Source organism: Larimichthys crocea, chromosome I, assembly GCF_000972845.2.
Source record: "Larimichthys crocea isolate SSNF chromosome I, L_crocea_2.0, whole genome shotgun sequence".
Taxonomy (NCBI): domain Eukaryota; kingdom Metazoa; phylum Chordata; class Actinopteri; family Sciaenidae; genus Larimichthys; species Larimichthys crocea.
In genome coordinates this window covers 36,986,071-37,000,798 of record NC_040011.1, presented here as the reverse complement: position 1 = coordinate 37,000,798, position 14,728 = coordinate 36,986,071, and the positions used below count along the sequence as shown (strand labels likewise).

General features: G+C 39.1%; 1 protein-coding gene across 1 annotated transcript; it reads left to right on the top strand.

Annotated features, from left to right (window-relative positions):
• Positions 1-346: 346 nt before the first annotated feature.
• Positions 347-14,725, top strand: spef2 (sperm flagellar 2). Its single transcript, XM_019265476.2, has 38 exons — positions 347-532; positions 1,852-1,954; positions 2,067-2,319; positions 2,472-2,624; positions 2,906-2,968; positions 3,404-3,480; positions 3,625-3,808; positions 3,991-4,179; positions 4,488-4,675; positions 5,183-5,324; positions 5,554-5,776; positions 5,897-5,970; positions 6,137-6,203; positions 6,368-6,408; positions 6,525-6,628; positions 6,753-6,997; positions 7,115-7,163; positions 7,263-7,417; positions 7,609-7,809; positions 8,137-8,213; positions 8,361-8,488; positions 8,967-9,105; positions 9,213-9,350; positions 9,541-9,686; positions 9,816-9,876; positions 10,064-10,123; positions 10,230-10,359; positions 10,804-10,929; positions 11,126-11,255; positions 11,709-11,781; positions 11,970-12,126; positions 12,222-12,328; positions 12,597-12,779; positions 12,951-13,043; positions 13,257-13,430; positions 13,663-13,842; positions 14,023-14,142; positions 14,376-14,725. The coding sequence occupies exons 1-38, from the start codon at positions 475-477 to the stop codon at positions 14,463-14,465; spliced, it is 4,881 nt and encodes a 1,626-aa protein (XP_019121021.2). The 5' UTR covers positions 347-474; the 3' UTR covers positions 14,466-14,725.
• Positions 14,726-14,728: the final 3 nt, after the last annotated feature.

The following is a 14,728-nucleotide window of genomic DNA, read 5'->3' as shown; positions in this document are numbered from 1 at the left end:
CGTGACACCTGACATGACCTCGCGTTAATATCAAAAAATACATTTCGTAACATAGTTAATTTAATTTAATTTCGGACAGAAATTAGATACAAAGCGCATGAGATAAAATGTCTTAAATCTCAAATATTTTTTTATTTTATTTAATTATTTTTAATTGGATTATGTGGGGGTGCTATTCCAACACTAGGGGAAGCTATAGCACGACAAACCCCTCCTTGACACCGCCTATGGTTCTGGATCGGTTTGAAGTCATGTATCTATCCAATTTTAACTTGGGTGCGGAAGTTCTAACTGATCCAGGGTCAGCAGGATCCCATGAAGAGACCCCGGTAAACCCCCGTTGATGATCACCATGGCAACTGTGAGCCCGCAACGGATTTCCAACTGTTTTCCAGATATTAGCAAAAAGCTTAAAAGAAGATAAAACTGTTATCCAGCGATATGTAAGTTAATGTACAAGTTAAAAGAAAGAAGATGACAGACATATTGTGCAAGTGGCTGAATGAGGAGCTCCAGCTGTCAAAAGTTGTTGGTAAAGTGTGAATAATAAAGTTAATGTGATAACTTAAAAATGTTACAAACAATTATGCTAACGCTAAAACAGTATTTTAGCTAGTTAGCTACGTTAACTGTAACATTATTTATTTATATTTATATTATTATTTATATCAGCCCAGTATATAATTTAATTTACAGCCTGTACAGCATATGACAGCCTCTGTCCCTCAATTCAATGGAAAACTTAATTACTTAATTATTAAAAACTAAATTACGTGGACACAGAAGGAAAAGAAGGTACATTTCAAAGTTGACGAATAAATAGTTATTGACTTTGCAACATGGGCAAGAAATATTCATTTTTAGGTAGGAGTTAAAGTAGGTAGGAGTATAGCAACATTATTTTGAAATAGAAACCAAGAGTATTTTTGTGAAAAACCTTTCTCAAACTTTTTACCACCTCAGAAAATATTTTGCTCTCCAAATATCACCATTATAACACTGGCATTAAAATACAGTCAATCCTGTTCAGAGGCAGGTTTATTCTACACTGTAAAAAAAAGACAGTAAAAAAACATTACCATACAAAACTAAAAACAAAAAAAATAAAAAATAAAACATACCATGAAGTATGATTGTGTTTTCATAGTCATATTTCAAAACCTTTATTTATTCACCATTTACACAGTAAAGTAGTATTTTATATTAGAGAGTTATGATTTAGGTTGTTTATACAGTAAAACACAGTAATATTTAATGGTCATATGGTCTTTTATTTTCATGATTCGCCAGTTTGTCATTGTAAAAACATTTTAAGACATTTTAAAATATGGACAATGACAACCTGATTTGTGAAATCAACAGTACTAATATTCTTTTACTGTAATATTAGAAAAAGTTATACTGTGCTGTACTTCTGATCCACATTTCTTTTTCTAATATTTCCTGTTTGGAGCCATGATTGCAGCGTTCATTTTAGTTAACGTCACATTTTAGCTCATCACTAATCTCGGCTGTATGCCAGCTGTGCTCTACCTGCATGAAAGTGAGTACATATCGAGGGAATGTTATAACAAAATGAAAAACTTATTTTAAATTACATTCCAGCGTAACATTTTGATAGTATTATTATTTTTTTAAATGTATTTATTTCAGAGATTCTTCCATGTGCCACCACCAAGAGGTCATGTACCACCAGTGATACTCATACCATAGATTGAGAACCAGTGGTGTAAACTGTTTACTTACTTTCAGCACTTTAACAGTCAATGTTTTAAGGCTGTACATAGCATTACATAACAGCCACATGTTATAAATGTCATTTGCATCAATGATTGCATGTTCCTCTTTTAGAGCCACATACGTTTGCCAAGAGTTTCTCCAGTGGTTACCTAATCGGAGAGGTTCTGCATAAATATGAGTTGCAGAAAGATTTCAGTTTGTTTCTAAAGAAAGAGTAAGTTGGCCTCTCTTTTTTATCTTACTGTTGATCCATGCTCCTTTTGCTTGTTTGCTGGAAAAATAACTGACGTCTCAATTATTAAAGTTAATCACATCTTTCTTCATAGCACCTCCATTGCCAAAGTGAACAATTTTACCCGACTTGAACCTACACTCCGGTTATTGGGGATCCCCTTCAACATAAATACAGCCCAGGAACTGATGCAGGAGAAGCCGGGTGTTGCCACAAGCCTCCTTTATGAACTCTTTGCCTCACTTAAAAAGATGAAGGAAGCGAAAATCAGCAGGACGATGATGGAAGTCATGCAGCCTGCAGCCATTGCTGCCCTGCACAAAAAAGAGCATGAGATCTACTGTCATGTAAGGGGTGCTGCATAGATCTATGTGTAATAACATATTGAGATGAGTTGCCTTTAAATATTGTTTTATGTTTAAAGTTCACGTTATCAGTCTAACATAACATTAATATCTACAGAAACATGTTTCAAGCTGTTTACTCTCTTTTTATATAGCGACTGCCTCGGGTGGTGGAACGTGATTCAGACCTAAAGCTGCAGGAAATCTGTCAGCACTATAATGAGAAATGCCAGTCATTAAACGACTGTCCGTCTGTGACCTCTCCCATCCAGCAAAAGAGGCAATTCAAAGTCCAGAATGTTGAGGAGGTATGGAGAGTATAAAACAACATCATAATGTTTCACCCTGTAGTTATTTAAGGCAGTCTTCAGTTTCCATCTTTCTTTCCATCTTTTCTTTAGTTTTTGATGCACAGTTACCACTCTTTACCATATTATGATGTGGCACGTTGCTATAAACAACTCTAGCTGCTTGATGATGGAATAAAGCAAATTCTAATGCTACTAACAGTGGAGAAGTGTGTATGTTGCAGCTGCAGGTGTGCTCCCCAGTGACCATCATAACTTGTAAACAGACCACTTTATTTCAGGTTCCCAAGCCACTTCCCTACACTTCGAAGCTTCAGCAGCAACGAGAAGCACAGGAAGCACAGGTGTGATCCAGATTAAGTAATGATGTGATAACAGAGAGATAATTTCACTTTTCACAGAGTTTGTAGAGGGTGATGCTCACTAACAATGGGCCTTTAATCTAGGTTTAAGTCCTGTTAAAAGCTCACATCACAGTCATCATAATATAGTGTATACATGATTGAAAGTCAGGAGACTCCTGTCATTGTTTAGAGACAGGAGATTTGTTCAGATTCACTTTCTCTGCTAAAGACTCCCCTGGGATTTTCCAAATTTACTTGATACTTGAACTGATGACCCTCTGTATTCAATACTACATCTAGGGCGATTGTCGTGCTACAAGTTCAGCAACGATCTTCCCTTGAACATTTATAACACACAAGTCAAAATTCAAATCAAAGGATGAGTTTTTTGTCTTTCTGGTATTTTTACAATGTCTGTAAATTTTGTCGATGCAGATGGTTCACACTGAAATAGCCCGTTTTGAGGAAAACAGGAAGAAACTGGCTACTTGTGATTTTGCTTCCTCTTCAAGGTGAGAGAAAAGGAGCCATTCCTAATATTATATTTATGTAGTATGATATTTAAATGTTTGTATTAATGTCAGATCCGATGCATTTAGCATCATCCATTCGAACAATGACTTCACTATATGCAACTTGAATCTTTTCAATTTTAGTGGTCATCCTTCATCAGGAGATCAGGGCCCTGACATGTCTGGAAGTAGATATGAGATGATCTTACAGTCAAACACAGAGTATTTCCAGGATATCCAACAGAGGCTGAAAGAGGATGCTGCTGCTCGGGAGAAAAGAGTAGACAGATTCCTGGTGGAGCAGTTCAAGGCTCATCGAGCTCAGGAGGTGAAACTTCACCTCACTTCCCTTTGAGAAATGTTAATGTATCTAATAGTAACAGAGATGACTATTCGATCAGTTGAATTAATTCAGTACAATCTGAATAATCTGAAGTCTCTGGTCTCACACTGTCATCATTTTAACCCAAAACCAATCTACTGACCAGGCACCTCTGCCTCGCCCTGCAGGACGCACGCCGAGATGAGCAGCTGCTGAAACGTGTGACACGACTGAGTCGGGAGGAGCAGCGCTTGGCAGCTGTGTTGCTTCAGATGCGCATGCAGAAGGAGGTGATCCTGAAGAACCGCCTGTTTAGAGAGCAGCAGTACCAACAGCGCAGAGAGAAAGACATCCAGGAAGCTCTGCAGAGGGAGGAGGTAAGAAGGGATGAATAAGCAAGAAAAATAGTCCTCTAGATTGTTGCTTTGTATTCGGCCGTATCAGTAAGGTGAGGAGGGGAGAGAAGAAAGGGTTGATTCTGGTAGTTTGTATGGAATCAACAGGGTATTAGATATTATGAGGAGAGCGTGAGGCATGGTTTCAGTGTTCAAGTGTTTTGTCCACAAAACACCCACAGTAGTTATGTGTTTTGCACAATAAAAATAATAATAATGAATCAGTTTTCTTCATAAATTAACTAAAAACATTCATGTCATGCTGTATCCACTCATCCCATCTTCTACAGGCTTTGGCTCAGCATGCTAGGTGGGAACGTGCTGAATCGATCAGAAAGGAGATGGAACTCTGTAACAGGTTTGCTGCTGAGCGACGGCAGATCAGATACAGGAAGCACTTCGCAAGCTGCAAGGACATTGTGGAGCAGATAGTGGATTTGGCCACCAAGGTCGGAGAATATCGACTGATCACTGGGAAGTACGTAACACGATTGCTTTTTATGACGCAGTAGAAATAATGCGTGGTGTTTGGACTTACAGACTGAATATGTGGAAATTTTAAATTGTGTCTCTTTGTATTTACCAAGTATTATGATCAGAAATTATTGTAAAAGTTAGCTAAACAGTATAATTTTAGAGTAAAATGTACTTTTAAATTTATTTAGTTATTAAATTATGCTTTGACAAAGTTGATTTGAACATTTTCAGTTCAACTCCATTTAAAAGATGTACACTCAGGGAGAGAGTGAAAGTTCATAACAACACGAGCCACAGAAAGAAATATTTGTAGATAGATAAGTATTGAAAGCATTGAGTGAAGACGTTTCATGTAATGTTGTATATGTAAAGTCCAGTTATTACCTGATACACAGTAAATTATGTAGTTTAAACTATTTTTTAAATGTGTGTTGTTGTTTTTTTACCCATATTCCACTTTTCAAATCCAGTTTGACCTTCTGTCATTTTTGTCTGCTGTCATGCCCAGTTTGTTTCCAGAGAAAGAGATGAGAGAGTGGAAGGAGTTGCTGTTCAGTGGTCTGCCTCTCTATGAGTTTTCTACCCCACTCGACCCAGTAGAGCTAAAGAAGCAGGAGATACTCAACAACCAGGACTATGATGAATACACTGTGAGTGTGAGGGTGTTTATGAATAATGTTGACTTTGTAGCTTTTCTGTGCAGACTGAATAACTTGCAACCACATTTTCAAACGAATACTGATTTCAGTAAAAGTGATGAGACGTGAAGTTGGGAAAACCAAACAAGATCACACATTTTTCGACACAGAAAAAGTTCGATTGGTCCTTAAACTGAGCTGTCAGATCCTCTTTGTTTAAGCCACGTGATATGTTTGTCAGGACATGGTAGATGAGTGGGCATGGCCAGAGGAAGCAGCGGAGACCAAGTCACCCCTGACCAACAACAATGTTCTTGGACATGTTGTCACACGACTGAGGAACATTGTTCATCCACCCGTCATGGAACCCTCCTCTTCTTCATTTCCTCACTTCACCTTCAAGGCCTGTGTCCTTGGCAAGTTTTGCTCTGGCAAGACGACATGCCTGGCCAAGTTTGCTGAAGGTACAGTGCTTGCAATCGGATCAGCACAATAACACAATATCTAATTATGTCTTTACTGAAATGATTTCTTAAAAACCTTGCTTATTTGTTGGTGAGTAAGCTTGTTGTTTTCTGCTTTAGCCCATGGCATCTATGTCTTATCAATTGAGACACTGATCAACGAGGCGGAGAAAGCTTACCAGAATGAAGAGAAGGTTAGTCAGAAACAGTATGACAGTATTTTTACTTCACTAGCATCCCCTTTTATTTAATCTTGTCACAAAAATTTGCTTTAAAAATTATTTTTAGGACGATAAAATCTTACTAATCTGCCAAAAGTCCTTAAAGCCTTAAAAGATCTTTTTTTGATAAAATTTACAGTTCACAGAGCATCAGGAAGAGGAAGACAATGAGCAACTGCTCACATCCTCCACGTCACTGAAGCCTGGTCGGTTACTGAACCCAGCATTAAACTCTTCTATGCTCTTTTATACTCTAGATTACAGTCTTTTTATTTCCTTGCAATACACATGTGCTGCATGTGAGGTGTTAAGTTCACACAGCTGCTTGTTTGGTGTGATACATGTCACTCACAGTTTCATTGTTTTTCAGATCTTGACACTCAAGAGGAAAGTGAAGGGAGTAAAGTAAGAGTAAGTGTTGTTTGTGCATATCTTGCACTCGATTTTGTGTTTATGTATATGTAATATGACTTGAATTCAGTTAATATCAATAATCTGAATATTTCATTGCTGTATTTCATCTCCAGCTGTCTGCTCGGGCCATGCAGGGAGCAGCTGTAGAAAAAGAGATAAGAAAAGGCAACATCATCCCTAATGAGCTGTTAGTGGACATTATAGTAGAGGCCATCAGGTAAGCACTTAACCTGTGTTGCTATAAAGCAGTGTATTGTCTTTAGTCCATTGTATGTTAAAATTATATTTAAATGTGACGGCACTCTCCTTAGATGATTAAAAATGTTCTGTGTTCTTACCAGGCAGGTTCCAGCTCAGTCAGGTTGGATCCTGGATGGCTTTCCAGCAGACATCATCCAGGCCTACCTGCTAGAAGAAGCCCTGGGCGGGTCTGTGGATGTAGGGAATGACATTGTAAAGAGCAGAACAAACCTTGCTGCTGATCCAAATCCACCGAAACCTCCTCCTCCGGCTCCTGTACTGGACCTGGCTCTGCTCCTGGATATCCCAGATGAGTGTGTAGTCAGGCGTGCGTTCAGTCATACGGGTATGTGACAGCGATTGGAGTTTAATGTTATGTATCTGTCTGTTAGATTGTATTGTTGTGCTTGTATGTTTGGGTGTTTATGTGGTTCTCATGCTCCTAAATCTGGTGCACATACAGATAAAGATCCCACAGATAAGACCATTTTTCTGGCACAGATCCCAAGCAGGTAAAAAAAAGAGTCTAATGGGAAGCTACACTGACATGAATACATTACTGCTACTACATGACTGTGTGTCTGATATCAAATATTAATTCTTCTCTGAAGGGTCACAGATTTTCAGGATAACTGGCCAAAACTTGCAGAATGGTTTGGTGGAAAGCAGAACATTTTGGTGCGTGTTGATGCAGATGTAGATGAGGAAGAGCTTTACACAAGGGTGGAGTCTGTCCTGCTGCAAGCGATGACACAAACACAGACGGGTAACTGGTTGTACGTTTAGCATTAAGTGAATGTCAGATTTATATATTGTTTCATAACGTTTGGTAAAAAGGCTATGGCTTAGGTAGTGTTTTATTTTTATCAGACACTAATAATAAAACTCTGTCTTTTTCTACAGTCCATGAAAGAAACACAAATTTACTCACAATAATCTGATGTATTCTCTCATCAGCTCTCGCCACTCCTCCTGTTGAAAACCTTGTGTTAGACAGCGGGAAAGCTCCGAACTCCTCTTCTTCAGCTACACCTGTAGACCAACATCCAGGTCTCACAGATGAAGCCCCTGGCTCCACAGAGTCCCATTCCTGCCTGACTGAAAAAAACCTCCAAAGTGCAAAGTCACTTTCCAAATCCAACATACATTCCCCTCGAGGTGATTTGATCAGTGGTCTGTAGATTACACTGTTTAGGGTCATATCTTTGTGGTTTCTAGCTTTAATAGCATCCTACTGACAAATTGACAGAGTTGACTGACTTGTTTGTCAGTTAAATATCATTACCGGTGTCTGTTTTAGAGTGGTTTGGCAGTGAATCACTTTCTCACTACTGTAATCATCAAGAACATACCATCATTATCAGTTTTTTTTATTTGATTTTGTCAATTAATATGAAACTACACTTATTTAACAGTCTCTAAATATTGATTAATCTTACTTTGTTATCATGATAACGATGTATTTTACATCTGGCTTATCAATAGGGCACTCAAGGAAGGGGTCTGCTTCACCTTGCCCAGGTTCATCCAGCTGGGTCTATGTGGACGAACCCCTTCCTCCAGTACGTTACAACATCATCTATTTATGTTTATTTATGTTTGTTTTGCTTATCAGAGTTGGAAGTACACAAATCTCAATTCTGGTTTTGTCAGCGACATTCAGCATGATATATTATTTGTCTCTTAATCTCCCACATCTCTATCTCTAGGGGATCCCAGAGCTCCTGTGCTCCCATTGGGAGGCAACGTGTGATTCTTATGTGAACAGTATAAAGACAGTGATGCTGCAGCTGCGCTCACAACGCACTTTCATTAACCATTACCTTTACAACAAAAGGTACTCTGCCAGAGCTTGAAGGAAGTGTGAACAAAGTTGATTTTATGTAGTACATCAAGTAAACTCAGTACAGATTTCAGTGCATATCGTTCATTTTAATATTTGATCTTTAAAGTTGAACATACACAGCTTCCTGCTTGCCTACATCTGTTAATCTGATAACATGAAAAGCTAACAATACATCTACAGTACAGTAAATTTAACAGTGTGGGTATCCGTACACATCAATAGAGTCATTAATACCTTGTTTAATACAGGTAATTAATCCCCTTTATCCCTTAGTACTAGGTTTTGTCATGTGTCTATAGCTGCAGATAGAAACAGAAAGTATTTATAATTTATCTCTGACTCAATCACAGGTTGTCATGGTTACTCTTATTTTTGGGCACCAATGGATTTGACCCAGGTTTTTGTCAGAAATACTTTACAAAAGAAAGAGAAAATTATGTAAATTATTGATGGTTCCTTGTATCTGTAGAGAGGACTACAAGCATTACCTGTTACGTCCAGACTTGAAGCAGGAGTTAGTGTCTAAGTGGCAGAAGGACTTTAACAGCATACCTGATGATATAAGAGAAGACGAGGAAAGCAAACCAGAACTACATCTGAGAATGGATGTAAGAATAATGTGTAATATAATATGTTCCCTAATATAACATTCTTAAACTGGTCATAAAAATCTGTAGAATGTAGAATATATGGAGATTTTCTGATGTGTGTTCAGGAACTGTGTGAACAACTGAGGGACATTAGTGACAAGCGTAAAGAGGAGAACGAGCTGGAGAAAGCTGCTCTCATGGGTCAAGGCTGGTTGGAGGGCCACATTGCCACGCTCATCAACCACCACTCGGTACTCATGCAGGTAACTTTTCTATTTCAGTAATAACTACTTGGCTGAACAATATGTCAGATTGTTGGCCATCATTTCTGAAGTTGTAAGCTCATGTTATATATTATTTCCTTTATACTGTGCGTTTATAGGCATGTACTGTACGTCCACTATGATTCTCTGCAGTGTGATTTAACATTGATCTACTCTTTGTGTTGCATAGGTGGAGATGGACCGCTTTCATGCCACACTCTGTATTCTTAAGGTCTACTATTCAAGCATGCACAGTCGGGTGCTACCTGAGGTACCTTCTAAATTTGTCCGTATCCCTCTACTGAACAGCCAAGAAATAAAGGATCAGGAAAAAAGGCAAGAACCACACTACTAACCTAAAGTAACCTAACCGTGTTAATACAAGATAATTTATGTTGTTATTTCCTCACAGTCCAAATACTGCCCAGTATGCACACATAGACAATTTCCTCTCTACATCCCCAGATGTCCTGACTCCTCAGACAGCGTCAAGACGCAAGGCAAGGATCAGACAGAACCTATAGAGGTAATGTCAAATCAGATTTCCTATCTCACTTTTCACAGCTATCTTTGACTATGTTTGTTATTACACTATGTCATATGATAGATGTTTTAGTCCTTAATGAATTTAAATATAATTTATAGTGAATGGTAGAATGTTGATGTATAATATTTTAGTGAGAGATATTGACCTTTTTCCTTGTTAACTGTAGCCATCCCACGAGAAACTGATCTCAGACTATGAAGGGGCAATCACAGTCATCAGCAATTTGGTAATCCTCCGTGTGAGAGTTTGCATGAGCATGCTGCATTATGAAGCTACTGTTTATACACATTTTTCTTCCACTCCTGATATCTATGGTTTATATATTCATTTAGGTGTCAACAGAAACCCACCAAAAGAAGACAAAAGAGGAGCCGAAGAGCTTGCCAGTGAATGAGGAGTCGAAGGCAACTTCAAGTGCAAAGACAAAACAAAAAGGAAAGCAGTCAACAAAAAAACAGACTGGTATGACTTTTCAGAGCTTTAGGAAAATTCTCTTTTAGGAAGCATGTACAGTATGTTTCAGTAGGTTTTCTACATCAGTGATTCTCAAATGGTGGGTCGCGACCCAAAAGTGGGTCGCGGACCCGTTCTCAGTGGGTCGCGGGCCTTTGCCTGGGAAAAAAATGTTAAGAACAACATCCTGTGCTTTTATTTTGAAGTGGATTTTTTATGTCGCGGAGTGCCGTCTATTCACAATCGCCACAGTAGGTGGCGATAAAGCCTTGTAATGTTAATAGACACCCACCAAACTGCACCATCTTTTCATTAAATAAATTTGAGAAGTTGAAAATTTTCCTCAATTTGGGTCACGGCTTGTCCTTTAGGGGTGATGGTGGGTCCCGAAGCCAGACCAGTTGAGAACCACTGTTCTACATCATTATCTTTCTCCACATTTTGTTCCTCCAGATCCACCAGTCCCACCTCAGGCACCCACCCCTACACCGGCTGATAACAAAAGAGAAGAGAAGAGTCACGAGCAAAAAGTGAAAAACAAAATACATAAAGAATATTCAGCTGCACTGGTTCACGAAGGTACACACACGCGCGCACACACACATGTGTATGTGTATGTATATTCATGTGGGTATTTTCATATGTGCACAGTGCACGTGTATAAATAAATGTGTGTGTAAATAAATGGTCAGTATGCTCATATAGTTGTGTTTCTCTGTTTGTGTTCCTCTGTTTGTCTTCCTGTGTGTGTGTGTGTGTGTGTGTGTGTGTGTAACAAAGATGCGCATTGCGCTCGTGAAAGGTCACGGTCTGGCGATGGTGGACTCCCTGCAAAGCAGAGCTGAACAGACCTCAGACAGTATGTGGAAGTGGTCAGAAGCAAACTATCTTGCAGAAATTAAGAGGTACATTATGACTTCATGTGTGGTGTGCTGTGCGTCATGTGCATATGGAGGGACATGAGAGTGAATTACTGTTGTTGTTTTTGATTATTGTGTGGTAGATGCTGTCTGTAGTTTATCACCATGCCATACCATAATGCTATACGTGTGCGTGTATGTAAGCAGAATTTAATTGTTGGATTAGTGTGTTACTGTTTTTATTTTTGTATTTATTTGGCAAAAAAGTCAGAGAACATCAAAAATATCTAGATAATGTCCTTAAATTTTTCCTGAAGTTATTCTAAAACTAATACTTTAGAATATAAAAAAATAAGAGTATATAGATTAATATAAAACTACAATTCTAGGTTTTACTCTCTTGTTGTACATTAAAGTCGAGACAGAGAGAGTTCTGTCATTAATTATACATAGAAGACATAATTGAAGTTATATCTGTATCTGTCTCCTTTTCTCTAGTATTGACCAACTATCAGAAGTGGTTCACCACCACATACAGGCTGGTGAGAAGTTAAAGTATGAGCTGGTGTTGGTAAGAGTTTACTTTATAATTGTATTGATATTGATTAGTATCCACAGCAGATGGGTGTAGTGTGGTGCTCAGTAGTTACAGGGCAGCTATCGTCTTTTCTTTAGTTACAGGGTAACTGCAGGAAATCTAAATTATTCTCGATTACCTCACTCTTGCCAATTTAAGATTCTCTATGTTCTTTTCTCCAGGAAGGTACTGACTTCTACCTGAACGGAGACTGCCTCATGGTGCCCAGCCTGCCTCCTCCTCCCCGTCCAACTTCTCTGGAGAAGCCCATGGGGTCTACGCCCACCATAACTCAGCTAGAGTCACTCCACAAACAGCTATGCATTGTTGCTCCATCAGGTACATACAAGGGAGACAAGCTGTGATATGATTAGGTCTATTAGTCCTGCTATCAAGCGATCCATTGATCCTTTTCCTTCCTTTCTGACTTTCAGGCTTCATATCCAGTCCAGAGTTCTTTGATTTGTTCAGGGATATCATCTCTGTTAACTGGGCCAGAAACACAGTGCCTGAGAGTTGGAGCAAGTTGAATGAAATCCAGGTATACGTAAAAGTATTCCAGAGAGTCAAAACACAAAGTTGGATGATCAATTCTTTTCTCTTCACTTCATAGCACCAAATAATACATCAAGGCCACAAGGAAGACATGTTATGAACAATTTCAGTCAATTGACACAAGGTTTTAAGACTACATAATCAAATGTCACTCGGTTGACTTATCCAGTGCAGAGAAAGTAAAGCAAGTTACTTACAAAGCAACCAGATTAAACACACATTACACAAGCACTGTGTTTCTCTCCTGTCCCCAGTTGATGGAGATTGTATCTCTGCTTACTGATGAGTATGAGCTGATAGACTGGCGTCAGTTTCTGCTCAGTGCTGCCCTCCCTTGGCCATCTCCCTCCTTAATGCAGCTGCTGGTTGTACTACAACATTTCAAGGCAGCAGATACTGGTGACACAGGATACATAAACGAGGAACAGTACCTACAGGTTAGTCTCTTCTCACACAAACAGTCCCTGTACTCTGGAGAAATGTGTCTACAAGTTAAATATCCATGGCTCCTCTTCGCCCTTGTGGCATTACTATGCAGTGTGAGAGTCTCTTTTCATGAGCAGGTTGGGTTCAAGTCAATTTGTTCATCTTGCCTCTTTTCTTACCAGTCAGAGTTGTGGTTTTCCTGTGAGAGTGCCCAGCCTGTTCCTGAGGACCCCTCTGAGCCTCTGCCTTATGACCGCCTGGTTAACCTACGCAGGGTAAACTACCTGCAACGCCTAACAACTTAATTCCAGGACAAAATAAACTTTTATTATTCCTGAAATGGACCGGAAAATTTAAGTTTTCATTTTAGTCAAACTACATAAATGTTTGTTCTAAATCTCAAAGTCTCATGTTTACTGTATGTCCAAATAATCTGTAGTAAATAAAATAAATCAACAGTAACATTTGCCCCTGTTCTTCTTTCTTAGTTCTTCTTCCAGTTGTTTGCAGACCACTCCTTCTCTCCTCCTCGTCTGGACTATGTGTCCATGTTGCAGTACTTTGCAGCTGACACCAGCCCCAAACAGGGCTTCATCAGAGCCCTGAGTGTAGAGCTGGGACAACATCTCAACCCCTTGTCACCTCTGGGACAGCTTGTCAAGGTGAGTAAATGAATGTACAAAGAAAAGAGAATGTAATTTTGCACAACAAAAGCACTTTATCCTCTTGATCAAAAACATTTTTTTGTATGTAAATCAAGATATTTTCAACAATCGCCAAATTTAACGGTATGTCAGTTTTTTTTGGCTGGTACTTTTGAAATGAAACGTGTTAATGTTTCTCTTCCATACAAACTGTTGTGCAGGACAATATCACTTTTTATTGTGTATACAGTCTATACCCGGTATAGAGGAGTCAGCAGAGCTCAGCTCCTCAGAACTTGCATCTAGCCGTTTCTTTGGAGACCAGAAAGTGTCCATCCCTGCTCTTCTTGCTGTCCTCTGCCACAAAGCCACCAGGATGAAAGATGACTACCTTCCTCCGGGCTGCCTGAGTCAGGAGGAGCACACTGAGGTTGTATAACCCCCCTGTGAGAGTGAATGAATGAATGGTTAATTTAATCAAGTAAAGAAATGATTGAGTAAATCTAGAAAAGATGTAAATTCAAAGTACACTGAAGCTAAACATAATTTTTAACCATTATTAAAATGAAACTCTTCCTTCATGATAATATTTATCTCTGATGGCCTCTAGCATCTGGTGCATATATTCAGAGAGCTGGGCTACAAGCCTGAGGACTGCGTCCCCTTCACTGTTTTCTGTCAGCATCCTTACACCGAGGGCCTGATGGAGACAAAACACCACCAGCTTGTAGTAAGTCTCTGTAGATTAATGTTTATATGTTCTTTAGTAAAGTGTCCATTACATTATCTGCTTCTGCGACCAGTCACACATACTTACATTTAAGATGACAAACCTACATGAGGGTTCATCTTTATATTTCCTTTCTCTTTCCTTCTCCCCTGTTTGTATCTGTTCTTTCTTGTTTTTAACGTATTATGTCAAATGTATTTCTCTGTCTCTATCTTTCTCTCTTTGTCTCTTAGAACATTCATAGGGTGCTACTGCCCAGGCAGGATGAAGGAGAACTCAGATTTAGGGAGAAGAGTCAGAATGAAGGAGAAGAGTCAGGATAAAGGAGAAGAGTCGGGATAAAGGAGAAGAGTCAGGATGAAGGAGAAGAGTCAGGATGAAGGAGAAGTGTCAGGATGAAGGACAAGAGTCAGGATGAAGGAGAAGAGTCACGATAAAGGAGTAGAGTCGGGATGAAAGAGAAGTGTCAGGATGAAGGAGAAGAGTCAGAATAAAGGAGAAGTGTCAGGATGAAGGAAAAGAGTGAGGATGAAGGAGAAGAGTCAAGATGAAGAAGAGTGAGGATGAAGGAGAAGTGTCAGGATGA